We start from the raw sequence: 24,289 nt of genomic DNA, 5'->3' as shown, positions 1-24,289 counted from the left end.
CAAATGACCCAGAGAGAAACATGACTATAGGAGAAAATACCATAAAGGGAAGGTCTTGTTTAAGGGAAACTGATGGGAAAGTTAGGTTTGGAAAGGAAAGACAATCTATTTTCTCCCTTTACCAGGGATGTTACAAAAATAAAAACAGATGGCTCAGAAATAAAAGAAGAGATGACCTGGTCAAATATATTTGTAAACATGCTGGTAATAGGCACTAATAATAGTAACTAGTCCGGGCGTGGTGGCTCACGCCTGTAATCCCAGCACTTTGGGAGGCTGAGGCGGGCAGATCACCTGAGGTCAGGAGTTCGAGACCAGCCTGACCAACATGGTGAAACCCCGTCTCTACTAAAAATACAAAAATTAGCTGGGTGTGGTGGGTGCCTGTAATCCCAGCTACTTGGGAGACTGAGGCAGGAGAATCAGTTGAAACTGGGAGGTGAAGGTTACAGTGAGCAGAGATCGCACCATCGCACTCCAGCCTGGGCAAAAGAGCTAGACTCTGTCTTAAGATGATGATGATAATAATAATAATAATAATAATAATAATAATAATGATAATAATAATAATAAGCCAGGTGCGGTGGCTCACGCCTGCAATCCCAGCACTTTGGGAGGCCAAGGCAGGCAGATCACTTGAGGTTGGGAGTTCGAGACCAGCCTGACCAACATGGAGAAACCCTGTCTCTACTAAAAATACAAAATTAGCCAGGCGTGGTGGCGCATGCCTGTAATCCCACCTACTTGGGAGGCTGAGGCAGAAGAATCGCTTGAACCCGGGAGGCGGAGGTTGTGGTGAGCTGAGATTGCACCATTGTACTCCAGCCTGGGCAACAAGAGCAAAACTCTGTCTCAAAATAATAATAATAATAGGAACTAGAGGGACAGCCCTTACCTGTGGAATGCTACTAGCAGGATATACCTTGTCTGTCTAGGTTGCTTATTATAAATAAACCTGGAATTCGTGGATTTATGGGGCATGGCACATTGGAAAATGTCATGTAAGCCATGTAATTAGCGGGGTATAAAAAGGGAATGAATAACTGAAATGGCTTCTCTTGTGCATGTTCTATCTCAGACTTCTTATGTTTCACCCAGATGCATCCTTTGAATTAGTAATAAAAGTCAATAATGGGTATAAGTTCTGATTCCTATGAGTCTTTAAAATATAAATATCATAGAAAAATAGATATAAACTTTTCATGAGGAATGACCTAGAAAACAAGCCTCAGCAATAAAAAAAAAGTTTGGAAAATTTGTTTTAGCATAATAAGGGGATGGCATTATATATACTTAACTGAGAACTAAGGCTGATGGTGATAAAAGAAACAAAATAGTATGTAAATCTTATGTGGGACTAATACAACTACCAGAAAAGAAGCAGAAGGGTGAAAGTAAGTGGAAAACAAAATAACCTCATTGATTGACTCATAGACATTATTTAAGAATAAAAGAATATCAGTCGGAGCTTATAAATCAAGCTCCAAGAAGCTTAAGGAGGTATTTTTAATCCAAAGATTAGCACTTAAGAACACAGCAATTAAAATTGGATAGAGGAGGAGAGGGAAGAGAGAAGGAAAGAACAGTTTACTGGATAGCGTCAGTGTTGTTCACGGCAGGAAAACAATAGATACATATTATATAAAGAAAGTGAGGACTAGAACATTAAATAACAAGGAGAAATATAAATTAAAATCAAACTGAAATATCATGATTAACTCATCAAAATGGAAAAGATCACAAAGCTTGATAATACTCTGCATTGCTGAGAACAGCATGTGGAAGAGGCATTTACAAACTCTATAGAGGGTAATTTGGCAACATTTGATAATTAAAGGGATAGGAATTAATTATTCTACCTTCCTATGTGAATGGTCTTTAATCATTTTGGAGGAACCAAGTGCCCTGACTGATAAGGAAAAGCTCTTTTTTACCTAATTCCAGGAAATGACTTTGGAAGGAATAAGATTAGAAGTATTGCCATACCACAAACCTTAATGAAAATAATGGATGAAATTATTAAATAAAAGGTTAATGAGAAACAATGAAAGAATCATGTGGTTGCCACTTGAACCACTCATGAATCTCACAGTGAACACGAGTAAGACAACCAGAAATAATGCATTGAAGTATGGGCAGGTGAAGAGACATTGGAACTGAAATTTGCTGTAAAATACTTCAGCAAAAACAGTAACAACAACAAAGAAAAAAAGTGATAGATAAAAGTGTGGCAAAATGTTGACAATTGCTGAATCTTGGTGATGGGATTCATTATACCACTATCTCTATTTTATATATGTTTGAAATTTTTCATACTAAAAAATAGGACATACATACCTGCATCTTTATAAGTGAATCAGCTTGCAATAATTTAATTTTGGATAGCAAATTAAAGATAAATGGAAAATCACTGAAAATAACAGGACTGGGGGTTTCTGCAGGTATCTAAAAAATAAACAGAGATAATAGTTTTGATAATTAAAAACAATGAAAAAAAACTTACTTCCTTTACCTTATTGCCTTTTTTTTGGAATCTGGTTTTTGTGGTTCTTTGTTTTTTTAAGGCAGAGTCTTGGTCTATTGCCCAGGCTGGAGTGCAGGGGCATAAACTTGGCTCACTAAAACCTCCTTCTCTGGGCTCAAGTGATCCTCCCACCTCAGCCTCTTGAGTAGCTGGGAGTACAGATACGTGCTACCACGTATTTGTATTTTTTCGATAGAGACAGCGTTTCACCATGTTGCCCAAGCTGGTCTCAAACTCCGGGGCTCAAGCAATCTGCTCACCTTGGCCTCCCAAAGTGCTGGGATTACAGGTGTGAGCCACTGCACCTGGCCTCAGAAATCTGTAAGAATCCGAATTACTTAGAAACAAAATTTCAAAAACTGCATTTGTTTTATGATTAAAATATATTTAAGTTTTCAGTGATCATCAAATTTAGCAAATTTATCATTGCAATTAAAAAATTTTCAAATCCTGATTTATCAAAGGAGTACCTTTACAGATACTACAGTAATGTGTCTTCCTTTAAAATATGAACATTTTCAGAAGTAAAAATGTTATTCTTACCAGGTGGTTATCCCGAAAGAACTGTCTTCTTCTATCTATATAAAAGTTTAATAAGTTGGAGAGTTCATTTATGTTGAAAGTATTTTCTGGTAGTCGACAGTTAGCTTTGTTTACCTTAAAGAGAATATGACCTGTGAATTTCATTTTCTATCGATAAGTGATTTAATCTATGATATATAGATATATATGTATGGCTGTTATACAGATAATAAGAAAGCTCTCTAAACTGAAAACATTTGTCAGTGTTGAAATAGAGTTCTATAAAGTTTCCATTTTCTGAGCTATAATTTCCTTAATTTTCATGAAGAAATGTCAAAGATAAGACGCTGACAGTGTGGATTAGTAAACTAATTTTTAGGGCATAGATTTACTGGAAATAGTTTCTAGATTTTGAGAATAAAAGCACCATAAAAATCCAAGGTACTTTTAACAAATTCAGCACTTTGTTCCTTAATTAATAAATACTAACTTGGCACACACTATTTTTGTCAAGCACGGGACAAATCTTTAGATTAAAATGTCCTGTCTTACACAAATGAATGTGGATCTATTCCCATAAAACTGTATTTGCAAAAACAGGAGACTGCCCTTGGGTGTAGATTGACAATCTGTGGTCCAGTAGGTAAAAACAACAAGTTATCAGGAATTTAGGATACAGTTTCTGATTGGGGAAAGACTTAAGAGGTTCAAGAAGGCTTCCTAGAGGAAGCATCAGTGATCTAAATGATCTAAATGCCTCCATCACAAAAATGAATCCAAATGATAGAAGGTGGGAAATAAGAAACTTAAGAACATAAATTAAGGAAATGAAAAACAAATATACAGGAGCAAGATCAACAAATGAAAAGACTGCGTCTTTAAAAAAGAAAAAACAATTTCCTGGTAAGACTTTAAAAAAAACAAACAAAAAAAAAAACCAGTATCAAGAATGAAAAATGGGGCAAAACTACAGATTGTGATGAGATTAAAAAGATAAAAATAGGACATTTGAAAACTTAGATGAAGAGACAAATCCTGGGGAAATACCCAGCAATACAAGAAAAAAATAGAAAATCTCAATAATCCTGTGGCTGTTAAATAAATTAAACCCATAATTTAAAAAACTTCCGACAAAGAAATTTCCAGACCCAAAAGGTTTATAGATTAGTTCTACCTATCATTTAAGGAAAATGCTAGTATTACACAATCTTTTACATAAAATAGAGAAAGAATATTCCCCAAATAATTTCATGAGATTAGCATTACCTGGTCCAGAAACCTCACAGGGGCATTATGAGAAAGTAAAATAACAAACCAGTCTCACTCATGAATATAGATGCAAATATGATAAGCAAAATATCAGCAAATGGAATCTTTGAAATCTATAACACATTATGAGCAGGCTGTGTTACTTCAAGTAGGTAAAGTTAAAACAGCTGAAAACCCATCTGTGTATTTTGCCATCATATGCAGAAAAAGCATTTAATAAAATTCAGTATCCATTCATGATCTAAAAGAACAAAGCCCTCAGCAAACTAGAAATAGAATGAAGTTTCCTTAACCTTTTAAAAACGTATCTACAAAAATCCCACAGCAAAACATAAAACTGGATGTTAAGGTTTTCCCTTTGAGATCAGAATAAGGTTATAAAACATTATACTGGTTGTCCTAGCCAATGAAATAAGTAAAGAAAAATAAATAGGAACAAAACTGTTATTATTTCAAGTTATATGATTCTATACAGAGAAAATCCAAAGAAATCAAGAGATTAGTTTTAGTAGGTAAATTTAACAAGATTGTTAAAAAACAAGCTTAATGTATAAAAATTACTGCATTTCTATACATCAAAGACAGTTAAAAATTTAACTTTTAAGAGGAAAAAGTAGATGAATTTATCATCAAAATAAAAAACATTTGTGCATAAAGACACCATGGTGAAAGTGAATAAACAACACATGGGAAAATACTAGCAAATCGTATATCCGATAAGGGACTTGTAACTGTATGTAGAGAACTCTTATGACTCAATAATAAAAAGACTAATAAACTAATTTAAAAATGGACAAAAGACCTAAATAAACATTTCTCAAAATAAGATACAGAAATGGGCAATAAGCATATGAACTGCTCAACATCATTAGCCATCAAGGAAATACAAGTCAAAATCACAAGGAGATATCATTTCCCACTCACTAGGATAACTATAATCCAAATGACAGATAATAACAAGTGTTGGCAAGAATGTGGAAAAGTGGTCGGGTGCGGTGGCTTATGCCTGTCATCCTAGCACTTTGAAAGACTGAGGTGGGTGGATTACTTGAGGTCAGGAGTTCGGGACCAGTCTGGCCAACATGGTAAAACCCAGTCTCTACAAAAATACAAAAATTAGCCAGGCATGGGGTGTACACCTGTAATGCCAGCTACTTGCGAAGCTAAGGCAGGAGAATTGCTTGAACCTGGGAGGTGGAGGTGGCAGTGAGCCGAGATCCTGCCACTGCATTCTAGCCTGGGCAACAGAGCAAGAATCCGTCTCAAAAAAAAAAAAAAAAGAAAAGAAAAGAAAAAAGAACGTGGAAAAACTAGAACTGTCATACATTGCTAGTGGTAATACAAAATGTTGTAGCTGCTTTGGAAAACAGTCTGCTGGTTCCTCACAAGATTAAACTAGAGTTGCCATATGACCCAGATATCCCACTCTTGGGTATATACGGGAAATGAAAACATGTCTACACAAAAATTTGTACAGACATTTAAATAGCGGCATTATTCATAATAGCCAAAGAGTGGAAATAACCCAAATATCCATCAATTGAGGAAGGGATATATAAAATGTGGTATTTCATGCCATGCATTATATTATTCATCAATAAAAAAGAATGAAGTACTCATACATACTCCAACATAGATGAACCTTGAAAACATTATGCTAAGTGAAAAAAGCTAGTTACAAAAGACTACATAATGTGTGATTCCATTTACATAAAATGTCCAGAATAGGCAAATCTGTAGAGACAGAAAGTAGATTAGTGATTGCCTACGGCTGGAGTGAGAATAAGGGGATGGGAGTTGAGGGGGAATGGGGAACGGGGAGTGACTGCTAATGGGTATAGGGCTTCTTTTGGGGTGATAAAAATGTTGTAAAGTTGATTGTGGTAAAGGTTATACAACTCCATGAATATGCTAAAAAGTATTACATTGCACATTTTATTTATTTATTTTTATTTTTAAAAAAATAGAGACAAGGTCTCACTATTGCCCAGGCTGGTCTCAAACTCCTGAGCTCAAGCAATCTTTCCACCCTAGCTTCCCAAAGTGCTGGGATTACAGGCATGACATTGTATATTTTAAATGAGAGAATTATATCTCAATAAAGCTGTTTTAAAAAGATATATAACCACATAAAATATCAAGTACTCATGATTTATCTAATAAAAGACTGCAAGACTTCTACATAGAACACTATAACATATTATTGTAAGAAACTGCAGAACTAAATAAACAGAGAGCTATGTCATGATCAGACTTAGAAGACTCAGTAAAGTTGTCATTCTCTCTCCAATTGTTCTATAGATTCATTTCACTACCAGGTCAAAGACACAATCAAAAGCCCGACAAATGGAATTTGTGGAATTGGAACAAAAAGGTAATTCTAAAGTTAATATTTAAGTTTAACAATAACACTGAAGGAGAAGATAAAAGTTGAAACTTTATCACATATCAATATTTATTATAAAGATACAGTAACTTGTACGGTGTTGTACAGGTACAAGGATAGATTAACAGCCAAATGAATACTTGATTTTCAACACAAGGAGTACTACAAAGCACCAGGGAAAGAGGTGTATTTTATTAAGAAGTAAATTTAACCTAGAAAGAAAACGAAAGTTAGTGTGAGAAACAGTGCCCTGCTCTGACACCCTATATATAGTAAGAGAGAATGAAACCCAAAAAGAAAAAAGCCGAGAGAGAGAGAGAGGAGAGGGAGAGGGAGAGGGAGAGGAGAAGACAGAGGATTGATGACAATGTTTGAGGGAGAGGGAGAGGGAGAGGGGAAGAGAGAGGATTTATGACAATGTTTGGGTCCTAGGATGTACGTCTGAAGTTAGCATGACCTAATATTGTCCTTTCTCTATCACAACATTAGTAAAACAAATATAGTCTTCCAATTGTCCACAATACTAGAGACCATTCCAGAACCGAGACCAAATATTATGTTTATTAATTGCAGCTTAAGACAGTAAATTACAGTGTAATGGTCTTAATTACTAATTCATTATTAATTAGTTTAATAGCTTTTCTTCCTAGGCACAAGAACATCAAAGCATAAATCCTTCAGGTATCAGCAATGACATCACTTAAGAATTTCTGAGAATCTTTGGCACCACCCCAGGCCTACCGGATCAGAATCTGAATTTTTTAACAAGATCTCAGGTAACTTGCATGCATATTAAAGTTTAAGAAGTGCTGCCCTAGGTGCCTTAGACATTAGTGCTCATTACTCTGGTCTACTTCTCTGGAATTTAAGAGCTCTTCTGTGAATCACTGATCACTGTGAATTCAGACACTCATCTGTAACATGGTTGTGTCAATCTTTAGATCTAGTCAAGAGTCCAATCTGATTTCTCTTTATTGGGACTACCACCCAAAGCAGAATGAGGATGATGTAACCACGCCCAGTGACTTCTGGATACCACTGACTCTAGGTAACTCTACTAAAACAGACTTTGCATTCTTGGTGACCCTAATGTTGACACAGCCATAGAGAACGTGGACACCAAATCCTAATGGCCTCATTTGATATTTCTACAGTGGGATTTAGCAAATATTCTGATATAGACAGACTGAGTTGATATAACAGTATCCATTGGGCCCTTTCTTTGTTCTGGCCATAGTCCTCGGTGAACTTTTCTTCCTTTCTATTTAATTTTTACTAAGTTACAAATAAAACATATATGTTTCATTTATAAATCACATATCTAGGCTGGGCACAGTGACTCACGCCTATAATCCCAGCGTTTTGGGAGGCGAGGCAGGCGGATCACTTGAGGTCAGGAGTTCGAGACCAGCCTGGCCAACATGGTGAAACCCCATCTCTATTAAACATACAAAAATTATCTGGGTGTGGTGGCAGGTGCCTGTAATCCCAGCTATTCCGGAGGCTGAGGCAGGTGAATCACTTGAACCCAGGAGGCAGAGGTTGCAGTGAGCCAAGATCACACCACTGCACTCCAGCCTGGGCAACAGGGCTAGACTCTGTCTCAAACAAATAAACAAACAAACAAAAAAATCACACATGTGTAGTGTGATGGGTCTCTCACCAAGTTACTTAAGGGTTTTTATCCAGTGCCTTAACCCTGAAGGCCAGGCAATGAGCCAAGGCCACGGTGCCCAGCTGAGGAGCAGGTGTCCCTGAGAACCCAAACATCCTGGAGAGTATCTGAGAACCTACCAAGAAAAACATTCTCATGGCTCAAACACTGTAGCTCTTTGAGCCAGAAAATTCGCTTAAAAGCAGTTTAGAGATGGGAGGCAGCACAGATCACTAGAGCTGTCCTATTGCCGTCCAGGAGTGCCCTGTATGTAAGTCCTAATAGATAACATCTACTCATCAAGCTGGGCTTGTCCTAAGTCATTTTTTGGTCTTTTGGCTCGCTCCTACTTTGAGGGAGGGCTTTTCTATGTGATTCTGGGTTTTTTTTCTTACAACATACATTGACTAAGTGCATACATCTTAAATGTGCAGCTTTTACACACATACTCACTTGGGTAAGTACTGTCCAGGTGAAGACATGGAACATTTCTAGCAGGCCCCAGGATGTTCTCCTATGCTCCTTCCAAGCCAATTGCCCTTCCCAAGAGGTAACACCATTCTGCTTTCTGTCATTATAGATTAGCTCTGCTTGTTTTTAAAATTCTTATAAAAGATGACATAGAGTGTAATTTTTGGTGTGTTTTTTGCTTATCACTGTGTTGATGAGATTGATCCATGTTGTTGTATGTTGTTACATGTAGCAGTATCTTCAGTGTACTTTACTTTTTTTCTTTTTAAGAAATGTGGTTTTGCTCTGTCACCCAGGCTGGGGTACAGTGGCACAATCATAGCTCACTGCAGCCTCAAATTCCTGGGCTCAAGCCATCCTCCCACCTCAGCTTCCAGAGTAGCTAGAATTACAAGCACAGTGTACTTTTTCTTAATGAAAGAAGTCCATTACAAAACATCTTAAGTCCTCCTAAAGTTTCTCAACTTTTAAATCCCTAATTATTTTATGCCAAACATTTCCCTTTCTATATTCCTTTAAAAAACATTTGACTCCTCATGATTTTTATTTGACTTCTTAGAAGTCCAACTGGTTGAGACTTAAGGGATTTTGATTACATAAAATAGTACATGCATTCCTTTAGAGTAACCCTTACCTTATGCAGTTCTTTCATCATTCCTAAAAGAGCTTTAACATTACAGTGACACTGTTCGGTTTCAGTCCAATGAAGCAGCTTAGAGATGATGGCTGCTTTAAGCATCTGGATCAGTGGATTCAGAGAAGATTCTTGCAAAAATGCCCAACACTTCTCTGGGGGTGTAAAATTAGCCATGATAAATATGTTTTTCCTACCACCCCCCAAATCTCTGTTTCTAGTGGGTTTTTTAATGTAAGAAATAGATAATATTTTACATTTCTGATGGCATAATTTATAAATATCTTTTTTAAGTATATCCTGCACAACAGTTACTGCTCAGAGATGTGGAAAATTTTTTCCCTTATTAAGTATCATTAGAATTTTGAAAAGCTCAAATTCAGGATTTGAAGAAATTGGTTAATGGCTCACATTTATGCTTAATTGATTGACTTCATGATTTTCAAACTGACAATTGTATAGGGTATCTATGAAGTCTGAAAACACACACAGGTGAATACACAAACACATACAATGGCATCAAGGACGTTTTTAATCTGTAAAAAATGAAAAAATATTATATATGTTTTTGGATTTTATGAACATCTGGTACATGGCCATGTACTTTTTAAAATAGCCAATAATTATATTTTAATATTACTGGATTGCAACATGGATTTGGAATGTGGAACCTTTAAATTCTCAGAATAACTCTCAGAAAACAAATAAATTTGATGTTAAAATACATTATCAAGCAAATGTAATTAAAACAGTATTACCTAGATATATGAAAAGCAAACACATAGAGATTCCATAAGTAGACTCAAATACACACGAAACTTTAATACACAATAAATGCGGCATTGCATATTAGTGGGAATGAAAAAGATTCAATAAATATGTGGGGAAAACTGGAAACTGATCTAGAAAAAATAGTGTTTAACCAAGATAAACTTCATATGGATCAAATATTTAAATATAAAAATAAAATAATAAAAATTACAGCAGGAGGATGGGAATTATTTTAGTTATAAATTATTTTCGAAGTATGACCCCAAATCCAGAAACCATAGAATAAAATATTAATATAGTAGGCTACATTAAAATTTTTTAAAATAATTCTGCATAGCAAAAATACCACAAAGTAAAAAAAAATTTTTAATAGCCTAAATACTTGCAATTCATATTATTGATAAAGGATTAATTGCCTTCATAATTAAAAAGCTCCTAAAATAAAACAGAAAAATACTAACAACCAATAGGAAAAGAGCAAAGAAGGAAGAATAGCAAAACCGCTCTCACAGGGTTAATGGGAATTATAAGCCAGGCTTTATGCAGAATTATGGTTATTGACGAGGTCAATTGACTAGGGTGTGCTGGTGCACTTCAACCCACTTCCCTGAGCTGATAACTAACCCTGAGTCACACAGCACACTGAGCACCTGCTCTCCCATTGTTCCTATGGATAAAATCTCTGACACTGGACCTTTTTACCCAATAATTATTTAAGGCATTTTGCAGATCCTGAATTCCAGCAGAATGGCTGACACCAACTGGTCTGAAGACCCTCACCAAGGAACTGACTCAGTGCAGGAATGCAGTTTCTTCATCTCCCTATCCCTGACTTCACCCCTCACTTCTCAACCAATCAGTGATCACCACACTTTAGGCCATCGCCTGTGTCCAGACCCCTTAAAAACCCCATCTGCAAACCTCTTGAAGAGGCATATTTGAGGTTTCCTCTCATCTCCTCATTTGGTTTCCCTACAATTATTAAATTCTTTCTCTGCTGCAACTCCTACTTTTTCAGTGTATTGGTCTGTTACTGTGCAACAGGAAATCAGACCTGGTGGTCCTATAGTAAGAGTTCACAGAATATGATATACAAAGTGATCTGTGATATACAAAAACCGGCACAGTCTCACTCTTAATAAGAAAAATTCAACCTAAAATTAAAAGTTTTTTTTCCTCAGAATGGCAAAGATCAAAGTTTGATAACATGGTTGGAAAGTATGCAGACCGATATTCTCATATTCATTGATGAAGTGTAAATTGATACATCCTTTGTCAGTACGCACAGGTTTCCCAACTCTAGGGGTGAAATTTATACAGACTACAGTGTGAATGACAACCACTTCAAATTGGGTGATATGATGACCTTGACTCTGTGGAGGGTCATTTGGCAAAATATCTCAAAATAAAAATGTACATACAATTTGACTCAGTGATTTTGCTTTCTGGAATGTTTCCTGCATGTGTGAATTTATATATGTACAATGAAATGCTTCACAATAGAACATTCTTCAGCCATTAAATAGAATGAGGCAGTTCTATAGATTCTCTATTGGAATGATCTCCATGATATCCTGTTTAGTGGGAGAAAGCAAGTTGTGGAAGAGGAACTTTAATAGTTTGCTACCATTAAAAACAGAAATAATACATTTGTATGTTTCTATATATAGAATATCTTTCAAACATTACACAAGAAACTAGAACCTGTAGCCACTTCTGGGAGGGGAACTGGGTGGCTTACATTTCATTGTACATATCCTCTGTACCTTTTTGTTTTTCTTTGAGATAGGGTATTGCTCTGTCACCCAGGCTGGAGTGCAGTGGTATGCTGATAGCTTACTGCAGCTGTCAGAGGCATTTGAACCAGAGCAACTCCATCTTGAATAGGAGCTGGGTAAAATAAGGCTGAGACCTACTGGGCTACCATCCCAGACAGTTAGGCATTCTAGATGACAGAATGAGATCGGAGGTCAGCACAAGATACAGGTCATAAAGACCTTGATGATAAAATAGCTTGCAGTAAAGAAGCCGGCTAGAATCCACCAAAACCAAGATGGCAATGAGAGTGACCTCTGGTCGTCCTCACTGCTGTACTTTCACCAGCACCGTGACAGTTTACAAATGCCATGGCAATGCCAGGAAGTTACCCTATATGATCTAAAAAGGGGAGGTATGAATAATCCACCCCTTGTTCAGCACATAATCAAGAAATAACCATAAAAATGGGCAACCAGCAGCCCCAAGGGGCTGCTCTGCCTGTGGAGTAGCCATTTTGTATTCTTCTACTTTCTTAATAAACTTACTTTCACTTTATAGACGCTCCCTGAATTATTTCTTGTGTGAGATCTAAGAACCCTTGTTTGGGATCTGGATTGGGACCCCTTTCCAGTAATACAGACTTAAACTCCTGGGCTCAAGTGATCCTCCTGCCTCAGCTTCCAAGTAGCTGGGACCACAGGTGTGTGCCACCATGCATGGCTGATTTAAAAAAAAAAAAAATTGGTAGAGTCAGAGTCTCACTATGTTGCCCAGGCTGCCCTCAACCTCCTGGGCTCAAAAGATTCTCTCACCTTAGTCTCCCAAAATGCTAGGATTAAGGTGTAAGCCACAATGCCTGGCCCTCTGTACCTCTTAAGTGAAGGAGTCCAGGGAAATTTGCCCCAAAATATGGCACCCTGGTATGCTGATTATTTTAAGTTAAAGGCCCTTGAAGGTCAGCAGATGCTGGAAAAGGCTTTTCTCTGACACTCCCTTATCTACCTTAAGACTGGACCCACTACAGAGAACAGAATTGCCTTTCATGCCATCTCTGAAATTACATTATCTGTCACAGACAAGACGACTGAGGAATGTAACCACACCTAGATGTATTTTTTCAAAAGATAATGCCTGCCTCTCAGGCTCATTCCAATTCCAAGGAGAATCATTTACAAGTTAATTTCTGTTTCCTGGGTCACTCATTCTCCCTAATAGTCATTTACTCCCCTCAAAAGAATTGTCTACATTCCCTACCTCCCCTCTCCTCTATGTAGAAGGGTATATAAACATCCGGACCCCATTGGGTTATTGGGTAATCACTGAACTTTCAATATACGCTAAAAGCTATAAAAGGACATAATACAGTACTGAATAAAGTAAATAATAATAATACAAAGTTTAACATTTGTTTTTCATCATCTGGTCAAAATGTCAAAAGTTTCAAAATAACATGAGCAAAAAATTTTAAAGTATGGATTGATCTTGATTGAATACTTTATAGCTACCAAACTCTGATGTCAAAGCCACATCCAAGTCTAAAATGAATACCTTATAGCTACCAAACTCTGATGTCAAAGCCACATCCGAGTCTAAAAACTACACCTGCTTTGTATGATAGAACTAATAATTATAATAGCTTTAGATTATTAATCTTTTCAATAATTTACATGCCATGTTCTCAAATACTTGTCTATTTTGAAATCTATTCAAAATTTGCTACAACGTCTACTTCAGAGAGTGACTCTATATTGAGAGTACAGATAAAGTGACATAAAACTTACTTAGGACTTGCAAAGATTGTTTACTCATTTCACACACAGCCTTTGCAAATGGAACCACCAGGTTCTTCCAGTTCTTAGAATCATGCATCACAGGACATTCTGGGAGCAGGAGGAAAACTGATAAAGCTTCTTGGTGTGGAGAACGGCATGGAAGAGCTCTGAGCAGATCATCCTCGAGACACGTAGTTATCTGTGGTAAAAATAGGATCAGGGAACAGACCCAGGATATATTAGATACAGAGGATTGTGAGAAGCAAGCTGTGAAATTAAGGATTTCACTCCACCATGTTCCAATTAGAATAATCACTTAGCCATTCTGAAACCTATTGATGAGACTCCATCACTCCTTCCATCCCAAATGCCCCTGATATAGTACATGAGAGCCATCCTCTTCATTTTATATCAGGTTCCCTGAAGAAAATAAAGTGAAATCCCATGAGCATGGATATACTGAGTGAATTATGGATTCAAAACGAATACAAAGCCCTTCAAAAGCAATGTTGTATGCAGGTCACATTAGTATTCCTCCTTCTAGAAGGAAGAGCTGTCCCCTTCCCCTCACACAATATCCATTTCTTTCTTTCTGTTTTCTCATGTATCAGTAGAAAAATTTGCAGAGAAAAATAGCTCTAAATTTTTATATTATTTATTTCATCCAGAGGTAAAGTTTTACCTCAGCGTGTAGTGGCTCAATTACAGCTGGAGTGCAGTGGCTCAATCACAGCTCACTGCAGCCTCAAGCTCCTTGGTTGAGGCAATCCTCCCACCTCAAGACTCCTAAGTGGAGTGCACTGCCACAGCCAGCCCATTTTAGAAAATTATTTGTAGAGATGGAGTCTCACTATGTTGCCCAGGCCAGTCTCAAACTCTTGGGCTCAGGTGATACTCCCACCTTGGCCTCCCAAAGTGCTAGGATTACAGGCATGAGCCAGTGTACCTGGCCCAGAAGTAAACTTTTAAAATAGGACGTATATAAAAACATACTAGTGGGAATAAACTTGTATGGTATTCTTTATATTTGTTTGAACATTCATTGAGTACTTACAATGTGTCAGGTGATCTCGTGTAAATCATTTTATTTAATCTTACTGATAATCCTGTAAGGTAATTTTTGCTTTATTTGTGTTTTACCTTGTTTTTACAGATGAGCAAGGAGAGACTCAGAGGAAGTCAGCGTTACTCGATTAGAAAGTGACTGTGGCACTACCATAGTAGTAAAATCTACCATGGCAGAGAAAATGCCATATGTTCACCTTGCCAGTCGTTTTTCTTTTTCCTCCTGGGTTTATAGGAAGATGGCAGCCCCTGGCTCCCCTGCAATCAGGTAGGGCCATGTGACTGAGTCTTAGCTCACCAATGTGGGAGAAAGTGATGTGTGACACATTAAGGCCAGGCCACTGAAACCTCTCATGGGAACTTCCATACTCACTTCCCTCATCTGCTAGCCAACCCAAAAGATTGAGTGAAGGATTTTACAGCCCCAGGGCCTAGAGATGCTGGAAAGAAGCCTGATTCAGCCCTGAATGAACCTTTGCAAAGGTGCCTCTGACCTCCAACCCTTGTTGGACTAGGATGTTGGAAAATACTGTGTTAAGCTACTGGGATTTCAAAGTTGTTTGTTATAGCAGCTAGCCATATTTACTCTACCTGATAGATCTATGTTCTGTAATTACAGTGTTTGCCTTTCATGTCCTAAGGGTAAATAAGTGATATATGCAACAATAAACAGTGATGTACTATATATTGTTTTTATTACATTAAAATTCTTAAAATTTGCTTTTTCACATGTCTAGCAGAATATGATTTCTGTGGAATGCCAGTAGGTGTTATGCTAGAAAATAGCATCACAATGTCAAATAACTCCAAGAAAAATAGGGTCAAAAGAGATTTCTTTTGGTGTATGACATCATAGAATCTTTGATTTCCTAATGCACATATCATGACTCCATAATAGTAGGGAGTGTTCCCAAAGTTTTCTCATTAAGAACCCTTTTTTATGGGGTTTTTTATAAAACTAATGTCCCTTGGAACTCACACCGGGAACAGCACCCCAAATTATCTCCCATATCACCTAAATTCATTTAAGAAATATACTTCATAATATTTGCTATTATCACTTCATCTTGAAAAGGAAAATATTGTATCTACTACACATTAAGGCACACTTTCCCCCGTCCCTTCCAAGTATAAGGACCCACTCAGACCCATCAAAATGGTATAAAGATTATTTTACTAACTGAAGACATTTGAGATGCCTTTTTGGAGCTTCTTTTATCTAACTAATGCAGAGCTCTTCTAGTATGAAGCTCTTGTACATCCCCCATTGAGGAGCTACACTGCTAAAAAGGAGACCAATCATTCAGACAACTTGCATGTGGATGAGAAATTGCATAAACAAACATTCCCACAAACTGTCATACCTTCCATTTGTCTCCATAAAATCCCATTTGTTCTTCCCATAGGAGCCCTTTCTCCCTTCTCCCTTTCCTCCATTAAGTTGGTTTATAAATTCTTATCCCTAGCTGTTCAGGGAGCCTCTTCATCTGAATGCCCCACATGCAAGCGTACAAAACTTGTTTTTTTCCTCCTGTGCTATAGGCTAAATGTGTTCCCCAAAATTCATATGTTAAAATCCTAACCCCCAATATGATAGTATTAAGAGGTGGGGCCTTTGGTAGGTAATTAGGTCACAAGATTGGAGCTCTCATGAATGGATTAGTGCCCTTACAAAAGAGACCCCAGAGAGATTTCTTGCCCTTTTTGCTGTGCAAGGAAAATACATCTTCGGGCCTCAAAATCACTAAGCTAAAGGGGAAAGTCAAGCTGGGAACTGCTTAGTGCAAACCTGCCTCCCATTCTGTTCAAAGCCACCCTTCTGTTCACTGAGATAGATGCATATCTGATGCCTCTTTTGGAGAGGCTAATCAGAAACTCAAAAGCATGCAACCATTTTTCTCTCATCTACCTAAGACCTGGAAGGCCCCTCCCTGCTTTGAGTTGTCCCGCCTTTCCAGACCAAACCAGTGTTCATCTTGTATATGTGGATTGATGTGTCGTGTCTCCTGAAAATGTATAAAACCAAACTGTGCTCCCACTACCTTGGGCACATGTCATCAGGACCTCCTGAGTCTGTGTCACAGGCGTGTGTCCTCAATCTTGGCAAAATACACTTTCCAAATTAACTGAGACCTGTCTTAGATATTCGGGGTTCACACTGCCATGTGAGGACACTGAAAATATGGTCATCTATTAACCAAGAAGTGGGCCCTCACCAGACACCACACCTGATGGTGCCTTGGTCTTGGACTTCCCAGCCTCCAGAACTGTGAGAAATAAATGTCTGTTGTTTAAGCTACCCAGTCTACAGCATCCTGAGCACTAAGAGATTCTGTTAATTATTAATTTTCAGTGACCCCATCCACCAGCTCAAACCTGAGTCAGTACAGGAAAAGAAAATTTTCTTCCCAATACAACCCAGAATCACACAATATTAAACTGGAATAGATTTTAAAGATGAATTCAACAGGTAAAGAAAATGTGATCCAAAGAGAAAGGATGAAGTAGTAACAGAGATTCATCTCAAATAGATGTAAGTTTCATCTCAGAATACAGAAGTGGCTCTTCAGTTGATCAGTCCAGGATAAGGTTATCCTGCTTCCCAAACCAATGCTCTTTTCCTATATCATGCTAGAGATTATCCACCTCTCAAGCATTGCTCTGATTATATTGAAAATAAAAATATTGTATCTATTGTACATTTAAGGATTCAATAAGAAAATAAATGTCAGCACCTAATAGTACCTGGAATATAGTAATTTCATAATGAACACTAGCCCCCTCTTTTGGCCCCAATCATAAAACCACCTTTGCAAAAGTATGACAGTAAGAGAAATCTGACATGGTTGACTCTATCTTGCTTCCAGCCTCACAGGTTGGCTGTCTTTTCTCATTCTTGGGCATGAGCCAAGCTAACTTTGGGAGAAATTTAGTTTATAGTTTAAATGATAATAGTCTGTCCCCAAAACTGAATTGTTCTTGTAAAACTAATGAAAGTCCAACAAGTTAGGAGGATGAAAGGGGCTTGAATTCTAAATAATTATCAGCCATTATTCTGGAGGTCATAAGATTTGCAACTTCCCCAATTACTCTTGCAAATAACATCATTATTTTAGAACTTAAGATTGGCCTTTTGAGATGTCTTTTCAGGTTTTTGCATTTCTGACAACTGGATGGTCCCACCTGGACCCATCAGCCAGTCCTGTGGCCCCCACCCAGGAACTGACTCAGCACAAGAGGACAGTTTCTATTCCCTATGATTTCATCTCTCACTCAGCCAGTCAGCATGCCCCCTACCCTAGCCCCCTGCCCACCAAACTGTCTTTGAAAAGCCCCTAAGCTGTGAGCCTGAGCCTTCACGAGATTGATTTGAGTAATAATTCTGTCTCCTACATGGCATGGCCAGCCTCATGTCAATTAAACTCTTTCTTTACTACAATGTCATAGTCTCAGTGGGTCGATTTTTGTTTCTGCAGTGGGCAGGAAGAACTCATCGGGCAATTACAATCATAGTTCCCATCTCACCCAGCTTCCAACAAAAATAAACTGCAATTGTATTTGTTCTATATCTAAAGTAAGTATTGGCTATTACCATGGAAGAAATCCATTCCTTTTTTGTTAACTTCTTGAAGGTATCTCTTGCCATTTCTAAGTCCACATCAATGGAAGTCGTTTCTCCAGTTCCTCTTTGGATACAAGAAATGCAAGAAACCACATAAACATAAGGAAAGGGATATTTCTAAAGTTTGTATGTCATTTGTTGTTTTATTACATATAAGATACAAACCTTTTTCTTAAAGCTTACCTCCTTTCAAAATAATCAACTTACTTGACATAAAAAATGTACAGTTTATGTTCTCCTTGTTAAAAGACAGTAGATAACAATTTATTATCTCTGTAGTGGCTACATCAAGTTTGGACTGCCATATTAACAAAATTTTACGTGCTGAATCTGACAACAGAAACCATCTGCCCCCACACTCAGTTTGCACACTAAGAACTAGAACTACCTACCCCCCACCCTCCTTACCATTCATATTTACAGAACTTTGCAATTCCACTGTTTTTATTAGCATGACTTTACTTTTCCAGGAAACTTTTGCCCAGGCAAATGTAAATTGTTCATCATGGGAACTTCTTGAAAGACCCATTTAACTCTTCAATGGAGAGCATCAACAGTTTGTGCCCATAGATTCTTTGAATCCCTTATCTCAAAATCCTTACCTTGCTGTTTGCACCCATCCTGGATTGTTGTACATTTACCCAGTCCAAGTCAAACCTCCAGCCTTCCCTCTCATATTGAAAGACCTCCTTAAGCCAGACTCCCAATTGTAAATAAATTCCGAACTGGTCTTTCCTCTCAGAAACAGTACCAAAGCTTTGTCCAGGTGTGCTGTTCTCTCTGGCCTGTCTTATCAACAAGTTGTTTTAGTGATATTTGAGAGGCCAGCATTCAATAAGCCTAACCATTTTTAAATAATGCATTATCAAATATTGTATGCCAGCTGCAGTGGGTCATGCCTGTAATTCCAACACTTTGGGAGACCAAAGTGGGAGCATTGCTTGAAGCCAGGAGTTCAAGAGACTAGCCTGGGCAACATAGAGAAGACCTTGTCTCTACAAAAAAATTAAAAAAAAAAAATTAGCCAGGCATGGTGGTGCACACCTGTAGTCCCAGCTACTTGTGAGGCTGAGGTGGGAGGATAGCTCAAGCCAGGAGTTCAAGGCTACAGGGAGCTATGATCAAACTACTGCATTACAGCGTGGGCAACAGCACAAGACCCCATCTCTAAACATTAAACAAAACAAAACAAACAAACAAACAAAATGCCAAGCATAGTGGCTCACGCCTGTAATCCCAGCACTTTGGGAGGCTGAGGTGGGCGGATCACTTGAGGTCAGTAGCTCAAGACCAGCCTGGCCCAACGTGGTGAAACCCTGTCTCTACTAAAAATACAAAAAAATTAGCTGGGCATGGTGGCACATGCCTGTAATCCCAGCTACTCAGGAGGCTGAGGTGGAAGAATCACATGAACCCACGAGGCGGAGGCTGCAGTGAGCAGAGATCACGCCACTGCGCTCAAGCCTGGGTGACAGAGTGAGACCCTGTCTCAAAAATATAAATAAAAATAACAAAAATTTAAAAAAGAGGCTGGGCGCGGTGGCTCATGCCAGTAATCCCAGCACTTTGGGAGGCCAAGGTGGGTGGATCACTTGAGGTCAGGAGTTTGAGACCAGCCTGGTCAACATGGTGAAACCCCATCTCTACCAAAAAACATAAAAAATTAGCTGGGTGTGGTGGTGCACACCTGTAATCCCAGCTATTCAGGAGGCTGAGGCAGGAGAATAGCTTGAACCTGGGGGTGGAGGTTGCAGTGAGCCGAGCTGCACTACTGCACTCCGGCCTGGGTGACAGAGTGAGACTTCACCTCTAAATAAATAAATAAATAAATAAATAATAAAAAACAAAGAAAGGTTTTCTCCTTGCTAGATTAACTGATTTATAGTAACATTAGGGCTAAAATATTTATGCAAGTACTAAAACAAAGTATTATAAATTTCCCCCTTAAAATATATTCTCTTTCGCAGTCTTTGACATCTTAGGAGTTCCTCACTCCTGGGAAATGAGCATGGATACTTTTTCACATTAGGAAGAAAACAATCTTCACATAGAAAAGATTTTCCCACATGCAGTAAGAATTAGCCTTAGGTGAAGTTATGGGCATCCAACAGTTCCTCTAATCCCACAAGCTGACTGAGAATGCAGCTGGGTTAAGAGCTAATGGGACTGCCAAGAGGGTTGTACAACGGCAAGTAATAGCAACAAGGGTTAAGTGAGTACCACCTAGTGACCAGCAGTGGGTACAAGATGTGTATCACCATATTTTGAACCAGTGAGCAAACTTAACGCCAAGTTAACAAGGGAGGGACAGGCAAAGGAGAACCCATATGAGTTACACTAGCTGCAGACAGATCAGCAAGGCATCAACCTCCAAAGAGGCAGAGGGCAGCCTAAGACCCTCTACACTGCTATTTCTCCTTCTCTTCCCTTTTACACACAGGTGCCATATTGGAGAGCTTGGAGGAAAGAGCAGAAATAGAAGACCCAAATATTGAGCATTATAGGAACTGTTTCAACTATTGGATCAGACCAAATGTTAAACCAAATAGGAGTAAAATCAGATTTTCTTCTGTAGCAGTGAGTTAAAGACAACATAAATAAGATCTATTTTTAAATTGATCATACACAGTAAAAATTGTAAAGTGTACTCTTGGCTTCTAAGTACTAAAGCAATGTGAGATTTAGCCGATCCCTTGTATATACAAAGATCCTGAAAAAACACCATTCCTTCTAATCAGACAACAGAGTAAAGTGGTATGAAGGAAGTAAACAATATTAATTAGGAATTATAACTTATGGTAGTCTAATAGAAAATTACTTCATAAAATGAAAGAATTCTATAACAACCTACAGAGTTCTCTGTGTTGGACTTTGTGGGCAAGAATAACAAAATTCACAAATTAAACTTACTTGAAACATTTCATTTTAAATATTTTCCAGTGTTTTAAATGAAGGTAAATCTTATGTAAGTATTACCTTTTCTTTAAAAAACTTGCAGTCAGACAAGCAGGAGATGAAAATATCATTCTAATTTCACTGTAAAAGTAATAACAAGGGGTAAGTCACAACATACTATAAAGCATGCCTTTTGAAAATCTTATTATGTCTGAATAAGTAAATGATGACGTGGAATCATTATTAATGAAAATAACTACTCTCTTAAGAGTCTCCCAAATCCTGGGTATACTTTGTTCATATTATTTCTAAATCTCACCAAAGCCCTTTATAGTTGATTTGTTCAAGTCACGTAGGTTTAAATAAAACCTATCCCTGTGAAGACCAAAACTCATAAAACTCCAAAGGGGTAAACTATGAAGATATGAAAACAGTCCACCTTATTAAAGGCTTTGTGAGCTTTTTTGATTCACTCCTGCAACTCCCTCACCTAGTAAGTCACCTGGGATATCACATGTCCTCCATATATCTGTAAATGAGTACACTGATGACCTAGTCACACTAAGAGGCTGTAGAAGAGAATCATGGTCAAAATGCAAATACCTTCACAACAAAACCAAAACCTCTATCTTAGGATAAAATGACCAAAGCCCCAGAACCAGATAAAAGTGGCTTATAATTTATCAGACAGAGCCACCTTTTAGCCATTTCATGTTCAGTACTTCTTCTTTTCACTGCTATCCATTTTTCTGCCATGGACTGGCTAATTCGGCTTATTTCTGGCAGGGTTTTCCCGGGAGCACGTGTGGAACTAGTATCCTTCAGGGAAGGAAGAAACAAGAATGATCAGGAACACACACACGTTCAGTAGTAAATTATACAGTAAAAATCACCTGGCATGGGTGGTAAATAGGCCCTGCCCTCTTGGGTGGTAGCATGTGGTGGGAGGAGCTTTGGCGTCAGACCGGTAGGGCTATTCCACCTCCTAGCCTGGGCCACTTTGCTTGGTCTGAGCCTTAGTTTCATCATTAAAAAAAAAAAAAAAAAAAAAATGCAGGGCTTCAAACAGATACTTGTAGATCATTATTCACTGCAGCATTATTTACAATAGCCAAAAGATGGAAACAACCCATGTCCATAAACAGATGAATAGATTTTTTAAATATACATAAAATGAAATATTATTCAGCCTTAAAGGAATGAAATTCTGGCTGGCACAGTGGCTCATGCCTGCAATCCCAGCACTTTGGGAGGCTGAGGCAAGCGGATCACCTGAGGTCAGGAGTTTGAAACCAGCCTGGTCAACATGGTGAAACCTTGTCTCTACTAAAAATACAAAAAATTAGCCGGGCATGGTGGTGGTCACCTGTAATCCCAGCTACTCGGGAGGCTGAGGCAGGGGCTTGAGCCTGGGAGGTGGAGGTTGCAGTGAGACAAGATCATACCATTGCACTCCAGCCTGGGCAACAAGAGCGAAACTCTGTCTCAAAAAAAAAAAAAAAAGAAATGAAATTCTGACACATGCTACAACATGGATGAATTTTGAAGACAAGCGAATGAAATAAGCCAGATGCAAAATGACAAATATTGTATGATTCCACTTATATGAAGTATCTAGAACAGGCAAATTCATAGAGACAGAAGGTAGATTCAACATTACCTAAAGCTGGGGGCGGAGAGAGGGAATGGGGAGTTATTATTTAATAGTTACAGAATTTCTGTTTGGGGTAATGAAAAAGCCTTGGAGATGGATAATGGTGACAGTTGAACAATATTGTGAAAGTAATTAATGTCACTGTCACTAAATTGTATACTTAAAATGATTAAAATGGCAAATTGTATTTATATATATTTTACCACAATAAATAAAAAGATAATAATACCTACCTCTCTGGGTTCTTTTTTAAAATTTTTTTTATTTTTTATTTTATTATTATTATTTTTGAGACAGAGTCTTGCTCTGTCACCCAGGCTGGAGTGCAGTGGCATGATCTTGGCTCACTGCAAGCTCTGTCTCCCAGGTTCACACCATTCCTCTGCCTCAGCCTCCCGAGTAGCTGGGACTACAGGCACCTGCCACCGCGCCCAGCTAATTTTTTGTATTTTTAGTAGAGACGGGGTTTCACCGTGTTAGCCAGGATGGTCTCCATCTCCTGACTTCGTGATCCACCCGCCTCGGCCTCCCAAAGTCCTGGGATTACAGGCTTGAGCCACCTCGCCCGGCCTATCTGGGTTCTTAAGATTCAATTATAGTAAGTATAAAAAGCTTTGGGATTATAATAGGCACTCAATAATTAGTTTTCTTGTTCCCTTTAATCACCCACAAGTGTTTACTTTTATGTCAGTAACTCTCAAATTGTCATGTGCATCCAAATCACCTGGTGGGTGATTCTGGTGAGCTTGTTAAAGTAGATTGCTGGGCTCCACCCCATAGTTTCTGATTCAGTGGGTCAGGGTAGAGGGCGAGAATTTGCATCTAAAAAATACTCCAGTGATGCTGATGCTGCTGGTTTGGAGATCACACTTTGAGAACCATTGCTCTATATAATACTTGAGACCAAATAGCCCAAACAGGGGTTTCAAAAATCACTGTCTGGAAAGAAAAATCCATTTTCAATACAGTCTTCCAAAGGCATTAGTGCTCTGCTATAACTTATACCTATGCCTCCACTGCACTTGTTATGAGCCAGGAAATCCTGCATCATTTTGGTTTAATGCTGAAATAAAAGACCTCTTGAAGAAGACAGGTAACCACGGCTCTTAAAGTTCCCTTCAGCTTCTGGATCTGAGTCCTGGGTTTTCCCTGTAGTTTGATCAAGAGGAAGAGTTTTTCCCCCCACATCCCAGGAAACTTGGGACAATGAGGTGCTCCCTCTTGGCAGTTACATACCATTTCTTCATTTTCTGCTTCAAAATCCCTAGCTCCTCCCAAATGCACAGCATGAG

The 24,289-nt window shown here is 38.2% G+C and overlaps 1 protein-coding gene and 1 long non-coding RNA gene across 14 annotated transcripts in view; one reads left to right on the top strand and one right to left on the bottom strand.

Moving 5' to 3' along the window:
* LOC104006130 (uncharacterized) overlaps positions 1–15,553 on the top strand; it is a 45,580-nt gene extending 30,027 nt beyond the window's left edge. For 7 of the 12 annotated variants that reach the window (XR_010156631.1, XR_010156628.1, XR_008547563.2 and 4 more), the window contains 4 exons: positions 6,617–6,689; positions 7,339–7,477; positions 7,643–7,749; positions 10,961–11,659. This is a non-coding gene — a long non-coding RNA (uncharacterized LOC104006130). Of the gene's footprint in view, positions 1–6,616; positions 6,690–7,338; positions 7,478–7,642; positions 7,750–10,949; positions 11,660–14,914 lie in introns of those variants that run through there. The other 5 variants (XR_010156634.1, XR_010156632.1, XR_010156630.1 and 2 more) reach the window with 3 other exon arrangements.
* Positions 1–24,289, bottom strand: part of HERC6 (HECT and RLD domain containing E3 ubiquitin protein ligase family member 6) — a 66,472-nt gene that overhangs the window by 16,108 nt on the left and 26,075 nt on the right. The window contains exons 9-15 of one of the 2 annotated variants that reach the window (XM_001160851.6): positions 22,041–22,162; positions 21,425–21,484; positions 18,419–18,512; positions 13,771–13,960; positions 9,461–9,615; positions 3,068–3,181; positions 2,338–2,445 (exon numbers count right to left, since the gene is read on the bottom strand). In XM_001160851.6, the coding sequence (XP_001160851.3) occupies positions 2,338–2,445; positions 3,068–3,181; positions 9,461–9,615; positions 13,771–13,960; positions 18,419–18,512; positions 21,425–21,484; positions 22,041–22,162 (843 nt within the window). The remainder of the gene's footprint in view (positions 1–2,337; positions 2,446–3,067; positions 3,182–9,460; positions 9,616–13,770; positions 13,961–18,418; positions 18,513–21,424; positions 21,485–22,040; positions 22,163–24,289) is intronic. The other variant, XM_016951853.3, reaches the window with a different exon arrangement.

This window comes from Pan troglodytes, chromosome 3, assembly GCF_028858775.2.
Source record: "Pan troglodytes isolate AG18354 chromosome 3, NHGRI_mPanTro3-v2.0_pri, whole genome shotgun sequence".
In the NCBI taxonomy this organism is placed as follows: Eukaryota; Metazoa; Chordata; class Mammalia; order Primates; family Hominidae; genus Pan; species Pan troglodytes.
The sequence above is the reverse complement of the archived record's forward strand: the minus strand, read 5'-3'. Positions and strand labels throughout refer to the sequence as shown.